Source organism: Delphinapterus leucas, chromosome 13 (genome assembly GCF_059928025.1).
Source record: "Delphinapterus leucas isolate spDelLeu-1000000601 "Yukka" chromosome 13, BTC_Dleu_Yukka2, whole genome shotgun sequence".
Lineage (NCBI taxonomy): Eukaryota > Metazoa > Chordata > Mammalia > Artiodactyla > Monodontidae > Delphinapterus > Delphinapterus leucas.
In genome coordinates this window covers 9,007,137-9,029,400 of record NC_143141.1, presented here as the reverse complement: position 1 = coordinate 9,029,400, position 22,264 = coordinate 9,007,137, and the positions used below count along the sequence as shown (strand labels likewise).

General features: G+C 39.3%; 1 protein-coding gene across 24 annotated transcripts in view; it reads left to right on the top strand.

Annotated features, from left to right (window-relative positions):
* VWA3B (von Willebrand factor A domain containing 3B) overlaps positions 1-22,264 on the top strand; it is a 211,733-nt gene that overhangs the window by 155,075 nt on the left and 34,394 nt on the right. For all 24 annotated transcript variants that reach the window (XR_016395339.1, XM_089922672.1, XM_089922671.1 and 21 more), the window contains 3 exons: positions 6,889-7,007; positions 12,053-12,103; positions 20,105-20,309. Coding sequence is in view for 23 of the 24 variants with exons in the window: in XM_089922672.1 (XP_089778798.1) it covers positions 6,889-7,007; positions 12,053-12,103; positions 20,105-20,309 (375 nt within the window). In the remaining variant the exon portion in view is untranslated. The remainder of the gene's footprint in view (positions 1-6,888; positions 7,008-12,052; positions 12,104-20,104; positions 20,310-22,264) is intronic.

Here is a 22,264-nt window from a genome sequence, read left to right as displayed (position 1 = left end):
TTGTTGCAATGGTGACTGGGATTGTTTCCTTAATTTCTCTTTCTGGTCTTTCGTTGTTAGTGGATAGGAATGCAAGAGATTTCTGTGCTTTAATTTTGTATCCTGCTACTTTACCAAATTCATTGATTAGCTCTAGTAGTTTTCTGGTGGCATCTTTAAGATTATCTATGTACAGTATCATGTCATCTGCAAACAGTGACAGTTTTACTTCTTGTTTTCCAATTTGTATTCCTTTTATTTCTTTTTCTTCTCTGATTGCCGTGGCTAGGACTTCCAGAACTATGTTGAATAATAGTGGCGAGAGTGGACATCCTTGTCTTTTTCCTGATCTTAGAGGAAATGCTTTCAGTTTTTCACCATTGAGAATGATGTTTGCTGTGGGTTTGTCATATATGGCCTTTATTATGTTGAGGTAGGTTCCCTCTATGCCCACTTTCTGGAGAGTTTTTTTTATCATAAATGGGTATTGAATTTTGTCAAAAGCTTTTTGTGCATCTATTGAGATGATCATATGGTTTTTATTCTTTAATTTGTTAATATGGCGTATCACATTGATTGATTTGTTTACATTGAAGAATCCTTGTATCCCCGGGATAAATCGTACCTTTTCATGGTGTATGATCTTTTTAATGTGTTGTTTATTCTGTTTGTTAGTATTTTGTTGAGGATTTTTACATCTATATTCATCAGTTACATTGGTCTGTAATTTTCTTTTTTTGTAGTGTCTTTGTCTGGTACCAGGGTGATGGTGGCCTCATAGATTGAATTTGGGAGTGTTCCTTCCTCTGCAATTTTTTGGAAGAGTTTGAGAAGGATGGTTGTTAGTTCTTCTCTAAATGTTTGATAGAATTCACCTGTGAAGCCATCTGGTCCAGGACTTGTGTTTGTTGGCAGATTTTTAATCACAGTTTCAATTTCATTACTTGTGATTGGTCTGCTCACATTTTCTATTTCTTCCTGGTTCAGTCTTGGATGTTATACCTTTCTAAGAATTTGTCCATTTCTTGCAGGTTGTCCATTTTATTGGCATAGAATTAGCTTGTACTAGTCTCTTATGATGCTTTGTATTTCTGTGGCGTCCATTGTAACTTCTCCTTTTTCATTTCTATTTTTATTGATTTAAGTCCTCTCCCTCTTTTTCCTGATGAGTCTGGGTAAAGGTTTATCAATTTTGTTTATCTTCTCAAAGAACCAGATTTTAGTTTTATTGATCTTTGCTATTGTTTTCTTTGTTTCTATTTCATCTATTTCTGTTCTGATCTTTATGATTTCTTTCCTTCTACTAACTTTGGGTTTTGTTGGTTCTTCTTTCCCTAGTTCCTTTAGGTGTAAGGTTAGATTGTTTATTTGCGATTTTTCCTGTTTCTTATTGTATTGCTATAAACTTCCCTCTTAGAACTGCTTTTGCTGCATCCCATAGGTTTTGGATCATCGTGTTTTTGTTGTCATTTGTCTCTAGGTATTTTTTGATTTCCTCTTTGATATCTTCAGTGATCTCTTGGTTATTTGGTAACATATTGTTTAGCTTCCATGTGTTTGTGTTTTTTACATTTTTTCCCCTGTAATTTATTTCTAATCTCATAGCATTGTGGTTGGAAAATATGCTTGATATGATTTCAATTTTCTTAAATTTACTGAGGCTTGATTGGTGACCCAAGATGTGATCTATCCTGGAGAATGTTCCATGTGCACTTGAGAAGAAAGTGTAATCTGCTGTTTTCGGGTGGAATGTCCTATAAATATCAATTAAATATATCTGTTCTATTGTGTCATTTAAAGCTTGTGTTTCCTTATTAATTTTCTGTCTGGATGATCTGTTCATCTGTGTAAATGAGGTGTTAATGTCCCCCACTATTATTGTGTTACTGTCGATTTCCTCTTTTATAGCTGTAAGCATTTGCCTTATGTATGGAGGTGCTCCTATGTTGGGTGCATATATATTTATAACTGTTATATCTTCTTCTTGGATTGATCCCTTGATCATTATGTAGTGTCCTTCCTTGTTTCTTGTAACATTCTTTATTTTAAAGTCTATTTTATCTGATATGAGTATTGGTACTCCAGTTTTCTTTTGATTTCCATTTGCATGGAATATCTTTTTCCATCCCCTCACTTTCAGTCTGTATGTGTCCCTAGGTCTCTTGTAGATTACATAGATATGGGTCTTACTTTTGTATCCATTCAGCAAGCTTGTGTCCTTTGGTTGGAGCATTTAATCCATTCACATTTAAGATGACTATCATTATGTATGTATGTTCCTATTACCATTTTCTTAATTGTTTTGGGTTTGTTTTTGTAGGTCCTTTTCTTCTCTTGTGTTTCCCACTTAGAGAAGTTCCTTTAGCATTTTGTTGTTGAGCTGGTTTGGTGGTGCTGAATTCTCTTAGCTTTTGCTTGTCTATAAAGCTTTTGATTTGTTTGTCAAATCTGAATGAGATCCTTGCCGGGTAGAGTAATCTTGGTTGTACGTTCTTCCCTTTCATCACTTTAAATATATCATGCCACTCCCTTCTGGCTTGTAGAGTTCCTGCTGAGAAATCAGCTGTTAACCTTACGGGAGTTCCCTTGTATGTTATTTGTCGTTTTTCCCTTCTGTGGTATAATTGTTCTCCAGTTTGTGAGTCACCCACCCAGTGGTTATGGGATTTGATTTGATTGTGATTGCGCCCCTCCTACCATCTCATTGTGGCTTCTCCTTTGTCTTTGGACGTGGGTATCTTTTCTGGTGAGTTCCAGTGTCTTCCTGTCGATGATTGTTCAGCAGTTAGTTGTGCTTCTGGTGCTCTCGCAAGAGGGAGTGAGAGCACGTCCTTCTACTCCGCCATCTTGAAGCTACAATCCCATTATTGATAAAACTATTCTTAATAGAATTGATAAAACTATTCTCACCTGTTGACAAAATTAGTGGTTAAGGTGTATCTCTGGTCTAACACTGGGAAAAATTCTAACAGAATCAGCCCAAACTAGGGCTGTCCATGAATTCCAGGAATTATGGCCAGTATCTCTCTCTCACTCCCCCCCTCCCCCTGCCCCCCCTTCCTCCCTCTGCCCTCCATCCCTCACAGTTAAAATCTTCTCACACAGGGTGTGATTAGCATCAATTTGGTAAGACTTCTAGGTTTACCTCAAGAGAATTGAAGTAGGTAATACCTTGAGGCTCCCTTTTATTTTCAAACACTGTCCAGAAGCATCTCCCATTAGTTGTTAATGCTTGATTTGCATTATAAGAGGTAGCAAGTATCTTTGACCAATAGAATGAAACGGAAGCAAGGGTATACCAGTTCCAAGCCCAGGCATTAAGGCTCCTTGGCTATTTCTGTTTACTCATTTGTGCCTGGGAACATGCCTGGTCAAGCCTTCTAGAGACACGTGGAGCAGAGCCAAGTCCCCCCAGTCATTCCAAGAAGTCATTCCTAGATCAGCCAACAGCTAGTTGGTTGTTCCATTATTTTGTTTTGAAAACATAAACAGTTATATATATGTATTCACATCTCTGTATTACTTTCCTAGGTTTGCTGTGACAAAGTGTGCCGCAAACTGGGTGGCTTAGAAATTTGTTTATTCTTTCACATTCTGGAGGCTGGAAGTCTGAAATCTAAGTGTTGGCAGGGCCATGCTTCCTCTGACTGCTCTAAGGAAGATCCCTTCCTTGACTGTTCCTAGCTTCTGGTGGTGGAATCCTTGGCATCCCTTGGCTTGGACCTGCATTACTCCAGTCTCTGCCTCTGTCATCACATGGCCTGGACTTCTCTGTCTCTGTGTCTGCATTTCCCTCTTCTTATAAAAAAAAAAGAGAAAAAAAGAAAGAGGTAACAAGTAAACCATGTTCAGGAGGCGTGACCAGGTGGTTTCATTCCCTCTCAAATAGTATCAGTTTCCTCATTAATCACACTCTCCTCCCTACCTGCTTCCCTACAGAAGCTGGGAAGCCATGATTGTGATCCCCCAAGTCCCTGTGAGAATGCCCCTTATGACCTCATAGTCACACTAAACTTGACATCATAAAGGGAATAGCCCATGGGACCTCCACGTGACTACCATGTTGTAAAAACTCAGACCACAGACTGAAGGTGTGGAGTATGACTTGGTCTTTCCCTAAACCTGCGTGCAGAAAGGAATGAGAGTGGGTGCACACGAGCCAAATTTGAACTCCTACCACACTGAAGTCCATGATGGCCATGCAAGGCATGAGATCCAGATCCACCAAAGAGGGAGGTGGAACATTAAACAGTGGGTTTTCTTTACGCACCGTCAGCCAGGCATCCAGCGGATCCTGGTGAAATGGTGTAATGCTGCTAAATATTTCGTGGGGTTGATTTGCAGTTGAGCCATAAGGTGGCAATTTGCAGAGCTATTTATAGACCTCTAGGGGGTCTTTTTCCCAGGGGAGATACATATGGAAGGGTCTTTCATTTTGTTGAGACTGATGATTTTTCCTCTGAAAGTTTATGTGAAATTTTAAGAGATGGTGTTTTTTGTTTGTTTGTTTGGGTTTTTTTTTTTCCACTTCTGCAAATTTCATTAAGTTTTCAAAGTCCAGTCACCTCAACTTTTAACCCACTGTTTTGGCTTCTTCTCTTTGACCAAGATTACTTAGAAGCCACATGATGACTTCTTGCATCTGACAAGTAGCAAGGTTCGACTATTCAGCCAAACTAAATGTCTTGCTTTTCAGCCTTCTGAATCTTTGGCTATTTTGTTTGTCTCTTTTGGTCTTGATGTTTTCATTGCAAAATTATGTAGTTTGCAATTTCAATATCTATTTTTTTACATGACTTTATTATTTAAAATACTGTTCTTTTTCTCATCCATTTGTTCTTAACGGCACTCTGTTCTTACACTTTTATATGACTGTTACATCTTTGAACAACCTAATCATACTTAATTTTAATCATAATTCATATAAAGTTATTGTTAGGTGGCTCGTAAAATTAATTTCTACTCACGTGAATTGATGTTCTGATTGTTGATTTGCTCAGCTACTGTTTGTAGCATTTTTGTGTGTGTATTTAGGAATTTTAGTACGTTGGCACATTTTTTTCTTTTTTTGCGGTACGCGGGCCTCTCACTGTTGTGGCCTCTCCCGTTGTGGAGCACAGGCTCCGGACGCGCAGGCTCAGTGGCCATGGTTCACGGGCCCAGCCAGCTCCGCGGCATGTGGGATCTTCACGGACCGGGGCACGAACCCGTGTACCCTGCATCGGCAGGCGGACTCTCAACCACTGCGCCACCAGGGAAGCCCGGTTGGCACATTTTGACAAGATTTTTAAAAATCTGTTTTTTTCTCTGTCTTCTGTTTTGCAGTTACCTAAATCCATCCCCTTGTACCCCAGTCATTGGTATTTAGAGCTCTTATCCCATGACGATACTGGGATAGTGTAGATTGAGGATGGCTTGGTTCAGTTCTTGGTTGTTAGACTGCACTAGTGTCCTCTCTCACCAGGCAGGGCCTTCTTGCAGGGGTGAGAGAACCTCATACTAGTGCTGGCTTCAGGCACTGAGCCTGACTCAGAGTCCCACTTGCTTTCTGGGAGTTGAGCTCCCACCGCCCCTGCCGTCTTTGCCCACGAGAGTCAACAAACACACAACTTCAGCCCTGCTGACTTATTCAACTTTTTGTCTCTAGAAATACATCAACCATGCATCTTTCTTTTTCCTTCTCTCCTTCTTCCTTTCCCTTCTCTCCTTCTTCCTTTCCTTCCTTTCTTTTTATGCATTTTTTTCCTTAAATAACAACAATACAATTTTTGTATGATTTTGAAGGCAAAGGGGTACATAAAACATGAGCTCTGTATCATCTGGATTGGAAGTAAAAATTTACTTCTTAAAAGTGATTCCCACATTTTTTTAAATTAACATATCAATTTATTGAAATTACTGATAGAAAATATTCTGAAAGTAAATATCACAGGTCCCTGTTGTCAAGGCCAAAGCTTTCTTTCATCTTATGATTAATTGGGTTTTTTAAAATTAATTTTTATTGGTGTATAGTTGCTTTGATTCCCCACATTTCTAAAATGCCTACATGCTCCTCGTGGTTGGAATCATACACAGTATCGAAACCCTGTTAGACCTTGTATTCTCCTGTTAGACTTCTTCTTTTTATGTAAATAATAAGACATGGAATGAGCCTTTTTGCAAACATACATTTATTCATTTATCAACAGATATTTGTTGAGGGCCAGGCACTGTTCTAGGTGATAGGAATACAGCAGTGAATGAAACAAAGTAATATGCAGACAGGTAAATGTAAAATATTACAGGTGCTCTTAAGATAGCATGGAATCAGAGGCATCCCCAAACCCAGAAGGAAGCATCAGACACAGACAGAAAGAACTCAGAAAGATGCCCTCTCATTCTGGTACTCTGTTGTTCTTACAGAAAGTGTTTTCATTGATCACTAAGCCTTCTTTATTTGACATGTTTAAGGATCTCTTACAAATTGATAAAGAAAATGGTCAAAAGATATTAACTATAATCAGATATTCTTAAGAGAAAATCAAATATAAAATAAATATGTGAGAAAGATGTTTAACCCAGCTAGTAATTTACAAAGTAGCAACAATGATATTCTATTTCTTAACGCCTATGCCCTTCAATTTGACAGAGGCTTATTAAGATAACACTTGATTCTGATTTGGGTTTCCTGAAACAGGTTTTTTTGGGGGGGGGTATTTTTTAAATATATAGTTTTAAAAATTGGAAGGAAAAGGTTAGCAGTGATATCTCTGATTCTTATTTTTTTTATTTTCTGTATTTTCTAATTTCTCTACAAATATAATGTATTGATTTTATATTCAGAAAAACATACTGTACAGCCATTAGATCCATTTCTGAAGGCACGTGTTAACCTATCAAGTGACCCTTTCCTTTGGCATTGGCATATAGGTGTTCCCTCTGGCACATGTGTGCAATGACACAAATAAGATGACTTTAATTAACCCCCAAGGAGTGAAGCTTAATATCTACAAGCAAAAAGTGGAACAGGCAGTTAAGTCCTACGAAAAGTGAGTATATTACACCTGGCTACTCTTTAATGGATGTGGAATTTGTTTGGGCTTGTTTTCCCTTCTTTTAGCTTAAATTTTTCATCTGGCGCAGCTCTTTAACAGTGGTCCATGAGGAATATTAACAGCAGCGGCAGCTAACATAAGGGGCTTCCTCTGTGCCAGCACTGCGTTAAGTACTGGGCTGGCCATAAAGTTCGTTCGGGTTTTTCCGTACGATGTTACAGAAAAACCCGAGCAAACTTTTTGGCCAGCCCAGTGCTTTGCCTGAGTATGTCCAACGGGGTTTTCGAGAAGCCATCTTCCCTTTCCAAACTCTGCAGAAATCTCCTGTTTCCATGAGCTCTTTAAACCTTTGCTTTTTAGCAGAGCGAATTGGACCATTTTAGTATCTAACATTCTGTAAAGTGACACCACACCACAATAAAGAAACGCCACAATAATGAGATAATTGATTTAAACAATTTTTATATCAAAATCAAGAAGATGACCAAGTTGACTACAGTGAAAACTGTACTCTTAACTAGCCACTGTGTTAGTACTGAGTGAGGGGGCCTTTTTTCCCAAGGGCAGATAACCCAGGGTTTGCTGGAGAAGGAGACCCAGGGTCCTTGAATCCCAGCCCCTTCCTGGGGCCTGGCTCCTTCCAGCCTGACCTGGCAGCCTGCCTCAGAGTGTTGGTGGAGAACACAGCTCTGGGGCTAGAATCTCACCCTCTCCCAGCTCTCTAATCACCTCCGCACCCTGCCCCTCAGCACTTAATTAGTCCTTGGTGCACACGCTTGATTAAACGTTGAGCTACCCAGCTCCTCCAGGCAAGCCTATTCTTGGTTCTGGAAGCTGTGCAATTGGGTTTTCATTTACTACCATGTGGTTGGGAAAAGGGTAATAAAGTACGCCAAAGTGAACGACGGGGCCCAGGCCAGCATTTACTGATCTGTTGTCATTTTACAGGGTGTCTAGTGTGTGTTCAAAAAAGTATAAAGCCTGACTTCTGTTGCCTGGAGTGCACGACCCAGCCCAGAGGCTGGCCTTTCCGCCCCACGCCCATCACGGTCCTCTCCAGATCTCCTTACACTTGAGCCTCCTCCACTGCCATTGCCTGAGAACTGAGGCTGTGTCGCATGAGCTCCTGCAGCTGCCTCCATGGGCTTCTCAGGACTTCGCTGAGTCTTTGTGGGCCCTTCATTTCTCTCGAAGGCAGGCTGAACTCTGCCAAGGCTCGCCCTCCCCTGTGGGCCTGAGACTTTGCTCTGTAGTTACCCTCTTACTGGTGCTGGCCCTCTTCTCCGCCTCCCTGCCCCTGCACCAGGCAGTCCTTCCCTTGCCTTGAAGCTCCACTGCCCCTCTTCCTGCCCCCTCCCACCAGCTGTCCTCTTTCTTCCCTTCTTGCCTCAGTGCCAATGGCCCTCCCCAGAGAGGCCTTTCCCCAACGACTCTGCACCACCCACCTTGCGTGTGGCCCTTGGAGCACTCACAGCTTCTGTACAGGCTTGTCCCTTCCCTGCGAGGATGTTGGCCCTCGAAGGCAGGGGCTGGGCTGCTTGCTTTCCCCCGGTCTTCTCCTCGTCCTAGCAGGTGTCACTATATATAGATATAATATATATATATATATATATATTTGGCTGTTGGAATTTAATTTGATCTAATTCAAGTTTACTTATTAAAATTGATCCAATTCAGTTATTCAGAATGAAATACAATAATATCATCATATTGTAATTTAATTTGCTTGACTCATTCAAATATTTGAGTGCTGTAATTACCTGGTCTGTGAAAGCCTGATGCCAGGCCATGAACTGGGGCTCTGAGGTCAGATAGCTCGGGGGTTTCATTCTTGGCTCTGACAGCTACTTGACATGTCATGTGACACTTGAGAGCTTCATTTGCAAGATCTGCCTCATGGGGCAGTTGTGAGGGTTATGTAAATTATATATAAAGAGCAACTCATGTTAATTATTTCCCTCTTTCATTCCCTATATCTGCTGATGCTAAAATAACCATAAATACACGGAATGGGAGGGTCACACAGCTCTTCCCACTGAGCTGACCCTTTCCCGAGAGTTTCCAGAGGGACCTTCCCAGGCAGAAGAGAGTCCTTCGTTAATGGCAAAACCAAAATACAGACATAGTGGTGATTTGTTCCAGTTCTTCCAATGAGTGAATCCGGAAAAGCCTTTTAGTACCCTTAGAGGAATAGTATACTATATTGTTTATTAAAATGATATTAATTTAAACATGATCATTAACATTTATTTTAATATGATTAATGTTTGATATTATTGATCGCATTAGTATTAATTATTTGGTATTAATAACTTGATGTTTATTTTAAATGAATTATTTATTTAATATTGTTATTTAATAGTATTAACATTAATATTATACAGAACAAAGCTTCCTGATCTTTTGTGTTCAATAGTGTTGAAGAATTTTGCTGGCGTAAATGTCAGTTCCCTTTTCCATCTTGCTTCGTCTTTCTAAAGATATGCGGAATATGAAAAGATGAAAAGTAATTAGTGAAGCTTAGTTTATCCCCATCTCATCCCCAATACAACGTTTCTAAGGAGTTTCCCACCACAAGTAAGCCAGATATAACCCTAAGTCCGTATGGTTAGGGATGACCAAATGAGTGGGAAGTTCACAGTCCTCTGGCCAAAATAGTGACGTAAACTAGCAGTTTTGGTCACACTTAGTGCCCGTGTGTAGGAGTCCTTCTGGTTCAATATTTTAAGAATTGCAGAAGCAGTTTTGGCTTTGTGTGTCTGAGCATAAGCTCTGAGTGACGATTACCAGGGTTGGCTGGATTCTGGGGTGACTTTTCCACAGCTTGTGTTGTGAATCTGAGGTCAAGGTCTCAGCCCTCAGGTCCACAGGAGAAGCATCAGTTCTGACTCAGGGACCAGGCATAGTAGCCTCTGCTTATCATCGATTTGCTTGGGCTGCTGACTAGACTTCTGAGGTGTCATTAGTTACGAGTTGCTTTGCAAATGAGCCACTCAGTACAAGCGGATTTGCAAACTAGAGGTAGAGAAAGCTAGTAAACGCTACGCTCAGCCAAATTTCAGTCTCCTAAAAGAAAGAGGAAAACTGCGGTTTGTCAAATCCCAGCATCCCACAAGGACTGCCCTCGTCCTGCACGCTTAGAGGCTTTCCCACGGTTGCCTTCCGGGACAGTGGAGCCGGGATTCACACATCTCTGCTGCCCTCAGCTCACACCCACTCGCTTTTTCTGCCCCGTGTGCTTTGAAATAGTCCAGTGAAGGCGGAAAGCAGAGGAATAATAGAGGTTATGGAAATACCCTCTTGGAAAAATATTTTCTGAAGAACCGAAATAAAATTAGAGACATGTCCTAGCTAATTGGACCCACATTCACCAACTGTTTCTGAGTGTCTAAGCCTCACCCTCCTTCAGAAGCTGGAGGGAATGAGCCTTAGTTATTCCTGGTCACTTTATACATTCAGCTCACTTAATCCTCGCAACTCCAAGGGTAGGTGGTGTTATCTTTGTTTTATCAATAAGAAAACAGTGTTTCAAAAAGTTATGTAACAGGTTCACACGGTGGCAAAGTGGAGATGCTGAGATTTGAACCCAGACCCACGTAGCTCCCAAGCCCTCGTCGCACTCCCAGCCTCCCTACTCTACTGCCTGCACTTTCAAGGTTTAGACTTAAAAGGATTTACTGTTTTGTTTTGTTTTTTTCCCCAGAAATGCACACAAGCCTTAGAAGCCCATTGTTTCATCAACCACATCATTAAAGAAAACCATTTCCAAATAGACCCCAAAGAACCAAAAACATCAAGAGACACAGGAGCCGAGCTGGCTTATTTCCCACTTCCTGACTCTTCCTGTCACTTACAGAGCGTTTACCTGTGTCAGACACAGTTCTGTGTGCGGTGCACATAACTTGCTCATTGAGTCTGCACTGCAGCAGTGGGAGAGAGGTACTGTGATTACCCCCTTTCTACAGAAAAGTTGGCTACTGGCCCAAAGTCTCCCAGCTAATAAGAGGAGGAGCTAGCTGAGCTTTGGACCCAGGCAGTCTGGCTCCAGGGTCTGTGCTTTTCACCACCGAGCCAGACCCCCTTTCCATGATCTCACCAGGCCTGTGATGGGAGATCAGGGCAGGATAACACCACCCAAAGTGTGCTCCCAGAGCCCTGTGCCACGGACGCTGGGTCCAAGGATTAGAAGCATGCCTCCTGGGGAGAGGCAGTATTCTCCCACCCCATTTTATTGAAGCTTTTTTGCTTCATGGAACACCAGCTCACAACCTGTGGAGCCAGCGTTCTGTGCCCTGTGCCCTAGTAAGCCTGATTTGGGTGATGATGTAGCACTACAGAACTGGGCTGGAAGCTCTGGAAAAAGCACCACTGATCAGTAACAAGAAAAGGAGCTGTAACTACCTGATAGAGAGCACTGGCTCCAACTTCCTCCTTCCTTCTTGGGTGGCCAGCATCTCTCTGCGAACACGTTCGGTGAGCTTTAGTCTCAGCCCCACCAGCTCTCGGTGCTGGATAAGTAAGGCGCTTCATCTGTCTGCCCCTCTTAGCGGCTGCATTTGGAAAACAAGGAGATCAGGCTGGTTGATCTCTAAAGTGTGTCCCAATCCTCTTATTTATGAACCTATTAACCTTTTATTTTTGCTCTGAGAATCCAGACAGAAGAATGTCTACAGAAGGCAGGCTAAGGGCACACGTATTTTTCCTTATGAAGAAAAGCAGTGGGCGTTTAGAAATATCTTCATGCAGAGATAATGAGGAACAGTTTGTTTGCTGCCTTTTCTCAGTCTGGGTTTTACCTGATCCAGCTGAGAGCTGTGCCCTCCTTTAATATTTAGCATGATTGCCACAAAGCCCCGAGGCTTCTGCAGTGATGCTGAGGGTGGGAGACACTCACATCCAATCTCTTTGAGCGAGTGGCAATGACATGGTCCAGCGGTGGTGGTGCTGCGTGGCTTGGGATCTCCCTGCCCGGGTTCAGCTTTTTGTCATGAAATGAACTGTTGCTACTAAATAACTATTGTTGGTTTTTTTTTAAACAGGCGCCTGAATAAAATTGTTTGGCAAGCATTATCTCAAGAGGAAAAAAAAAAGTAAGCCAGTTTCTTCTCACTTTTTAAAAATTTTTAAAATTTTGGTGAAATTCACATAACCTACAATTAACAGTTTTTAAATGTACAATTCAGTGGTATTTAAGTTATTCAAAATGTTGTGCAAACCACCACCTCCCTCTAGTTTCAAAACTTTTTTATCATCTCAGAAAACACCTTGTACCCATTAAGTAATCCTTCCCCATTCCTCTCTCCCCCTCTGGTAACCACCAATCTGCTCTCTGTCTCTGTGAATCTGCGTATTCTGGATATATCATATGAAAGGAATCACATATTATGTGACCTTTTGTGTCTGGCTTCTTTTACTTAGTTAATGCAAAAATTTATTGTTTTCAAGGTGCCTCCAAGTTGTAAGCATATGTAGTATTTTTCCTTCCTTGTTATGCCTGAGTAATGATCCATTGTATGTATATACCACAGTTTGTTTATCCATTCTCCCATTGATGAATATTTGGGTTGTGTCTACTTTGGGGCTTTTATGAACAATGCTGCAAAATACGTAGACGTTTCTGTGTGGACATGTGTTCTCATTTCTGTTGAGTACATACCTAGCCGTGGATATTCTGGGTCACAGAGTAATTCTGTGTTTAACTTTTTGAGGAACTGCCAAACTTCTCATTTACTTTCCGCAACTGCATCTTTTTACATTCCCACCTCGTACATACAGCAATGTATGAGGGTTCTTGTATGCCGACACTTGTTATTTTTCTCGTTTTAAAAAACTGAAGTCGGGCTTCCCTGGTGGCGCAGTGGTTAAGAAACCGCCTGCCAATGCAGGGAACACGGGTTTGAGCCCTGGTCCGGGAAGATCCCCTTAGCGGAGCAGCTAAGCCTGTGTGCTACAACTACTGAGCCTGTGCTCTACAGCCCGCGAGCCACAACTACTGAGCCCATATGCCACAACTACTGAAGCCCACGCACCTAGAGCCCATGCTCCACAATAAGAGAAGCCACTGCAACGAGAAGCCCACGCACCGCAACCAAGAGTAGCCCCCACTCACCACAACTAAAGAAAGCCTGCGTGCAGCAACGAAGACCCAATGAAGCCAATAAATAAATAAATTTATATAAATAAATAATAATGTTTTGCTAGTAATATGGTGAGGCTATTTAGTTCTATATTCATAAGCAGAAATGATCGTGTAGTTTTGTTTTCTTTAGCATCTTTGTCTGGCATTGGTATCAGATGAATCTTGTCCTCATATAATGTATTTGGAAGTGACTCCTCTCTTTTGTTATTTTGGGATTGAATAGGATTGATGTTAATTGATCTTTTTATGTTTGGTAGAATTCATCAGTGAGGCCTTTTGGTCCTGGACTTTTCTTTGTTGGGGGATTTTTGATTACTGATTCAATGTCTTTATTATAGGCTGTTGAGACTGTCTATTTTGTGTGAAGTCAGTTTTGGTAATTTGTGTGTTTCTAGGAATTTGTCCATTTGTATAGATTATCTAATTTGAAAACCTACAGTTGTTCATATTATTCTCTATAATCCTTTTAATTTTTGTAAGATCAATAGTAATGTCCTTGCTTTTGTTTCTGATTTTAGTAGTTCTGTCTTTTCTCCTTTTAGTCAGCCTAGCTAAAGCTTTGCCAATTTTGTTGATATTGTCAAAAACCAACTTTTCATTTTGTTGATTCTGTTATTTTTCTATTCTCTCTTTTGTTTATCTCTGCTCTAATCTTTAATATTTCCTTCCTTCTGCTGGCTTTGGGTTTAGTTTTCTCTTCTTTTTCTTGTTCCTTAAGGTGTACACCTAGGTTGTTGATTTGAGATCTTTCTTTCTTTTTACTAAACATTTACAGCCAGAAATTTCCCTCTGACCATTGGCTTTGCTGCATCCCATGTGTTTTTATATGTTGTGTTTTCATTTTTATTTATCTCAACGTGTTTTCTAATTTCCAATTTCTAATAGTGATTTCTTCTTTGACCCATTGGTTGTTTAAGAGTGTGGTGTATATTTATACGTATATACTTCCAGTTTTCCAGTTTTATCTCTGTTATTATTTCTAGCTTCATTCCACTGTTCTGGAAAAGGTACTCTATATGATTTGATCTTTAAAATATTTTGAGAATTGCCTTATGACCTAACATATGGTCTATCCTGGAGAATGTTGCATGTGCATTTAAGAATACTTATTTTACTGTTGTTGGGTGAGGTGTTCTATATATAAGTCTAGTTGTTTTATAGTGTTTTCTAGTTCTCTATTTCCTTTATGATGTTCTGTCTGGTTGTTCTATTATTGAAAGTGGGATATTGAAGTCTCCTTTTTGTACAACTGTCTATATCTTCCTTCGATTTTGTCAATGTTTGCTTCATATACTTTTGGGCTCTGTTGATAGATGATATGTATTTACAGTTGTTATGTCTTCTTGATGATTTGACATTTTTATTAATATAAATAATGTCCTTCTTTTTCTCTTGTAAAAGTGTATGACTTAAAATCTATTTTATCTGATATTAGTATAATCATTCCAGCTCTCTTTTGGTTATTATTTGCATGGAATATCTTTTTTCATTTTATCACGTTCAACCTATTTGTGTCTTTTACATTATGTGTCCGTTAACATAGCTTTATAATCATTGCTTTATGCATTTGTCTTTTAAATAATATAGGAAACAAAAGAGGAGTTACATACCAAAAATACAAGAATATTAGCTTTTATATTTACATATGTAGTCATCTTTGCCAGTCATCTTTATTTCTTCATATGGCCAGTGTAACTTGTCTTCCAGTGCCCTTTTATTTCATCCTGAAGAGCTCTGTTTAGCATTTCCTCTATGGGGAAGCCCTACTAGCAACAAACACCCTTAGCTTTTGTTATGTGTTAACAAATGTGTTAATTTCTCCTTCATTTGTGAAGGATAGTTTTGCCAGATATAGAATCCTTGCTTGATAGTGTTTTCCTCTCAGCATTCTAAATATACCATATCAATGGGACTTCTCTGGTGGTCCAGTGGTTAAGGTTCCATGCTTCCAATGCAGGGGGCATGGGTTCGATCCCTGTTCAGGGAACTAAGATCCCACATGCCATGCGGCGTGGCCTAAATAAATAAATAAATAAACAAACAAACCCTGTCACTGCCTTCTGGACTTCATGGTTTCTCATAAGAAATCAGCTGTTGATCTTATTGAGGATTTCTTGTTCATGAGCCACTTTTGTTCCTTTCAAGATTCTCTGTCTTTGTCTTTGTCTTTCAACAGTTTAATTATAGTATAGTGTCTTGGTATAGCTCTCTTTGAGTGTATTCTGCTTTTCATTCACTGTGCCTCTTGGATCGTGTAGATGTATGTCTTCCATCAAATTTGGAGAGTTTTTGGCCATTATTTCATTTTTGCCAAATATTTTCACCCTTTTCTCTCTCATTTCCTTTTGGCACTCTCATAATGCATATGTTGTTAAGCTTGATAGAATCCCATATGTCCTTTAGACTCTTTTTCATTCTTGTATTCTTTCTACTCCAGACACTATGTAATCTCATTTGATCTATCTGCAAGTTTGCTGATTCTTTCTCCTGCCTGCTCAAATCTACTGTTAAAACCCTCTAATGAATTTTTCATTTCACCTATAGTACTTTTCAGCTCTAGAATTTCTATTTGGTTCATTTTCATAATTTCTCTTTATTGATATTGTCTAGTTGCTCATATATCATTCTCAGGATTTCATTTAGTTCTTTGTCCATGGTTCCCTTCACCTCTTTGAGCATATTTAAGACAGTTATTTTAAAGTCTTTCTCTACCAAATGCAGTGTCTGGACTTCATCTGTCAGTTTCTTTTTTTCCATGTGAATGGGTTATATACTTCCATGTTTCTTTGTGTTCTTTGTAATTTTTTATTGAGAACAGAACATTTTGGACATTGTAACGTAGTAACTCTGGAAATTAGATTCTCTACCCTCCCCAGAAATTTCTGTTGTTGCCTGATGAAGGCTGCACTTGTCTGTTTAGTGTCTTTCCACACTGTTTTTGCAAAGACTATATTCCTTGTCATGTGTGTTCACTGAAGTATTGTTTCATCTCTGTGGTCAGCCAGTGACCTGATAGAGATTTCCCTAAATGCCAGCCTCTCTCTTCATCAAGCATTCCCCTGGATACTGTAAGTATTCAACTAGATTCCAGAGTTTCAAAATAGCTAATTCTATCAATAGTTGTTTTGGTGAAAAGACAAATTCCTTGATTTCCCTACTCCACCACCTTTCATGACATCATTTCCCTCCTCACTATTTAAAGTAAGGTTTGAGTAAGTTATGAGGCCTTTATTATATTGAGATAGTTTCCTTCTATTCCTAGTTTGTTGAGTGTTTGACTTTTTAATCATGAAAGAGTGTTGAATTTTGTCATGATTTTGCTGTATCAATCGAGATGATCAAGTGGTTTTTTTCCTTCATTCTGTTACTGTGATGTATTATATTGATTCATTTTTGTATGTTGCATTCCAGGAATAAAATCTCACTCTTCATGGTGTTTAATCCTTTCATAATAAGCTGTTGAATTTGGTTTGCTAGTATTGTGTTGAGGATTTTTGAATCAATGTTCACAAGGAATATTGGGGCTGTAGTTTTCTTGTAGTATCTTTGTCTGGCTTTGGTATCAGGGTAATGCTGACATCATAGAATGAGTTTCAAAATGTTCCCTCCTCTTAAATATTTGGAAGTATTTGAGGAGGATTGGTGTTAAATCTTCTTTGAATGTGTGGTAGCACTCTCCATGGAAGCTACATAGTGCTGAGCTCAAGCTTGTTGGAAATTATTTGCTTACTGATTCAGTCTCCTTACTAGTTATAGGTCTGTTCAGATTTTTTATTTCTTCCTGATTCAGTCTTAGTTGGTTATAATTTTATAGGAATTTATCCATTTCTTCTAGGTTATCCATTTTGTTGGTGTATAATGGATCATAGTAGTCTTTTATGATCCTTTTTATTTCTGTGACAACAGTTGTAATGTTTGCTCTTTCCTTTCTGATTTTAGTTATTTGAATCTTCTCTTTTTTCCTCTTAATCTAGCTAATAAGCATTTGTCAGTTTTGTTGTTCTTTCCAGAATCTAACTCTTAGTTTCATAGATTTTTTTCTATTGTTTATCTATACTCCATTTCACTTATTTCTGCTCTAATCTTTATTTCCTTCTTTCTGCTAACTTGGGTTTAGTTTATTCTCCATTTTTCCAGTTCCTTTAGGTGTAAAGTTAGGTTGTTGATTTGAGATTTTTCCTCTTTTTTAATGTAAATATTTAGCACTCTAAATTTCCCTCTTATGACTGCTTTTGCTATATCTTAGACATTTTGATATGTTGTATTTTTATTTTAAAATATCCCAAGATATTTTATAATCTCCCTTAAGATTTCTTCTTTGACCCATTGGTTGTTTAAGAGTGGGCTGTTTAATTTCCACATATTTGTGTATTTTCCAGTTTTCCTTCTGCTACTGATTTCTAGTTTTATTCCATTGTTATTGGAGATTATATGATTTAATCTTAAAAACTTTTAATACTTGTGTTCTTACATGTGGTTTATCCTGGAGAGAATGTTCCATGTGCACTTAAGAAGAATATGTATTCTGCTGTTGGCTGGTGATGTGTTCTGTATATATCTGTTAGGTCTAATTAATCTATAGTGTTTTTCAAGTCCTCTGTTTCTTTACTGGTCTTCTGTTTGGTGGTTCTATCCATTATTGAAAATGGAAATTGAAATCTCCTCCTTTTATACTGTTTCTTTCTATTTCTCCCTTCAATTCTGTTAATGTTTGGTTCTATATTTGGGAGCTCTGAAATTAGGTGCATATATATTTATGATTGTCAGATCTTCCTGGTGGATAGACCCTTTTACCATTATATAATGTCCTTCTTTGTCCTTGTAACAATTTATGACTTAAAATAGTCATAATTTGCTAATTTATTTCTTCTGATTGACGAAGTGTGCTTTTGAAGCTCTCTAGTGAATTCTTCAGTTATTGTATTCTTTTTCTATATATATCTTTATTGGAGTATAATTGCTTTACAATGTTGTGTTAGTTTCTGCTGTACAACAAAGTGAATCAGCTATATGTATACATATATCCCCATATCCCGTCTTGAGCCTCCCTCCCACTCTCCCTATCCAACCCCATTAGGTCATCACAAAATACCAAGCAGATCTCCCTGTGCAATGCAGCAGCTTCCCACTAGCCATCCATTTTGCTCAGTTATTGTATTCTTCAGATCCAGAATTTCTGTTTGGTTCTTTTTATAGTCTCTATATCTGTTGATATTCTCATTTTGTTCATGCATCATTTTCCTGATTTCTTTTAGTTGTCTGTATTCTCCGTGAGCTCATTGAGCATTTTTAAGACAGTTATTTTCAATTGTTTGTCAGGTAATTCATAGATCTCCTTTCTTTAGGGTAGATTTCTGGAGATTATTTTGTTCCTCGGATTGGGCCATCTTTCTCTGTTTCTTTGTATGCCTTAGTATCTTTAGGCAATATTTGGGCATTTGATAAAACAAACACTTCTCCCAGTCTTTACAAATGGCTTCTTACAGGGGAAGACCTTCACCAATCATTCTGGCTAGAGATTCTGGGACACTCTCACACCTTTTCTGGGGATATGTCTTCTCTAGGCTTGTGCATGTCATTTCCCAGTTGAAGAGGTTTTGCCCCTGTTTTTTTCTCAGGAACCCGTAATCTCTTGCTCTCCCTGGTGTCTGTCTTTAGTACGGCAGTATCTCTGGTGCTGTAACCACCCATGAAATTTGCGTTTGTTCGCAGCTGCCCCAACCTGGCATCCAAAGTATACTGCCATTTTTATCAACATTCTGAGTCAAGTGAGACAGAAGCCAGTCTCTCGGGCAGCCCCAGAAAAGACCAAAATGTTGGATACATGTTGAATAGGAGTTTTCTCCCAGTTGCTCTGCAGTGTGCCAGGGAAGGGGAGGGGCTTGGCCAGACAAAATGCAACACATTTTCCTACTCGCTTCAATGCCTACTCTTCTTGGCTTTGTGCTCCTGGAGGGCAGGTACATTTTAACTGGTTTCTCACAAAGGCACTTTGGTCTTTATATGGTTAGTCAGCGTCCTTGTGGGGGAATGAGGGCCTGGGGTTTCTCATTTCACCACTTTGCTGACATCACACCAATTTAGATTTTTTAATAAGAATTTTTGCTGCCTTCTGTTGACAAGTTTGTTTGTGGATTGAGTCCTGTGAATGTACTGGTTTAACAGTGTGCTCTTCCAACACCCGACATCTTAAAAAATGCCGTGACGTTTTCAACACTAAGAGAATGACAGTTATGAAATGTTTTTCCTCCCCCATGTCCCTCAATCAGTCAATCTCTGTACCCTCTTCCATGAGTATCTGACTCAGAAGTACTGGGACTGGAAACAGAATCCAGGACTTGGGACCTCCACACCCCACTGGGTTCCCCTGGAATCACACAGCTTGTTCATCAGCTGATAGAAAGCCTGGCTTCTGTTCTTTGTGTACCAAAACAGTGAAGCCAGAAAGTTTAGGCCTATTTAGGCTTACAAGAGGAGAGAAGATAAAAATAGCTAAAATGAGCTAATAGGAGAATTACTGCACTGAGACAAATATTTGAGTTTAGTGTTTGCTTTGTTTTCCAGAGTCACTGCTAGGCATAGTTGTGTGAAATGTCTTTGAAACTCACTGTTGGTTCTGCCAAATGTTAGACCTAGGGAGAAAGGAATGGGTTCCAAATACGCTGAAAACATTGTTGAAAAAATAACTTATGTGCATCAAACTTCTGTAAAATCAGATCATCAAATTAGGTAATGGGGAAAAGTGCCTACCGTGACTCGGAGATGATTGTTTCTGACTTGCATAAACTACCAAAGCCCTGACGGGCCAGAAGGCATGGCTGTGATTCTGTCAACTGACACCTGACATCTGCTCTGACAGATGTTTCTCAGGGGAGGGTCTACAGAAAAAACATCTTTCCATATGTTTTCTACTATGATCACTTTATGTTTCTCTTTCTTCTTCTTTTTTTAGGTTAGGTGCAAACAAACCAATGCGTTACTTAGAAAACAAGGCAGCTTTAAACAAGGCATTAGAACGGTTGAATTGGCCCATTTCATTGAAGGAGCTGTCAGTGCTGGAGAATGAAATCCTAGCTGGGAAAATGTATGTGCAGCAGGCCATGGAGCTCCAGGAGGCTGCCAAGAAGGAGAATCATGTGAGCAGGGCCCTTGAAGAGGTGTGTACCGTGGAGGTGTCTGTATTCCCTCCCTCCCTCCTATCCCAAGCCCTTGCCATTCCTGTGCTGGCCTCCCCTCTCTCCCACCTCCCACCGCACTGATTTCTAAGAGTTACAGCCAACCCACTTAAGGTCTCAGGACTTCTTTCAACAGAAAGGAAATGCCATTTGATTTTACTCTGGCCTTATTTTTTAAACAATACATGTTTTAATTGAAAAATAAATCTAAACAGAAGTATCGTGTAGTGATTAGAAGCCTGGACTTTGATATGAGCCGGACCAAAGTCCAGCCTCAGATCTACCACCTAATCCCTGTGTGATCTTGGCCAGTGACTCTGTCTCTCTAAACCTTAGGGGTTTTTTTTAAATCTGTAAAATAAGAGTGTTACTAGTATCTGCCTCATAGGCTTGTTACGGAAGCAAAATGAGCATTTAAAGTACTTAGTATTGAAAGCTCCCCCCATAAGTGTTTGCAATTATTATTACTAGTAAAACAGACCTCCTACAAGGAAAATTTATTTTCTGGCAGCCATATTATTTATTACCACTTTGTATCATTTACTTTTAATTGTTTTTCTTCCTTGAATAAATTTTACACAGAATTGCAGTTAGAGTATCCATAATCATTTTATGGTCTGCTTTTCAACGTCTCATATATTTTCTCGGTGTTTTTGCTGAATCATCAAACTGATATTTTTTGTGGTTACATAATATTCCATGGTATGTAAATACCCTGATTTGTTTAACTCTTCACTGGATGTTGGACATTTGAGGGTTTTTTCCAATTTTCTTCTCTTTCACATCATGTTTTAATGCTTCTATAGTGCATATAGTTGAACTATTTTGCTAGGATAAATTCTTAGGTGTGGGATTCTTGGACCAAAGGACATGAACATTTGGGGGCTCTAAATACTTGCTGCCTGTGTAATATCCTCTTTCTGACTATAGTAGGGTGTGTGTAAACCTGGAACAGTTCATCCAGAATCCTACTGAGTTCTATATAATTTTAATATATTTACCATATGATAGTCTAAAAGATATATCCAAGGAACTGACCTTTGAGATTCATCTTTTTTGATTTCAGTCTTTGCTAAGTGATACCAGCTTTGCCTGGTTTTAAATTCTGTATTTGCTGTTCTACGTTCTTGTGTTTTATTTGCTTATTTTTATTTAAATTTATTTTTCCCCTGCAAGTGGCTTTTTTTCCTTCAGTGTGGAAAGCGATTTCTTCTGTGCAGAGTGCAAAAGTTTTATCATATCTTTATTTATATTTTTGTTTTTATTTATTTTATTTATTTATATATATTGGGGGGGGTGGTCGTTTTTATTCAAAGTGACCTCCTCAAAGAGTTGTTCAGTCTTTCCTTGGAAGGCACCATCTGATGACCCCAAACATGTGGCTGTCTATTGGCCTTGCTCACGTAGATGCCCTGTAAACACCAAGAATCAAGAAGACTGAATTCAAATGAAGTAAATCCCTCTCCCTGGAAATCTGCTCTTCTTTTCCTCACGCTTCTTCCTCTCTGTTCTTTCATTTATTCATTGAAATATGTATGAGTTCCTATGAGGTACCAAGCCCTATCCTAGGCACTAGAGGTACCTAAACACACAGACCAGGTCCCACTCTTATTCTAGTTGAGGTGAACAGATAGGTTCTAAATGATGGACTTTCGCATGTTGAGCTCTGGTGACATTACTGCCTAACAGCAGAATTCGCAAGCATTATTCTTTTATCTATACTTTATATTAAATGTTAAAGTGGGAAGTGTTGCTAATGAAGTGAAAAGAAGCCTCTTATGTTTCAGAACGTAGTGTAGTCTCCTGAATTTGTGGGCATCAAAAGCTCATTGTTCATGGGATGTGAATTAATTGCTCTATTTCTTTATTCCCTTGTCCACAGAGTGGGAATTAAAATAATTTCCACAATTTCTTCATCCAGAAACATTTGTTCACTC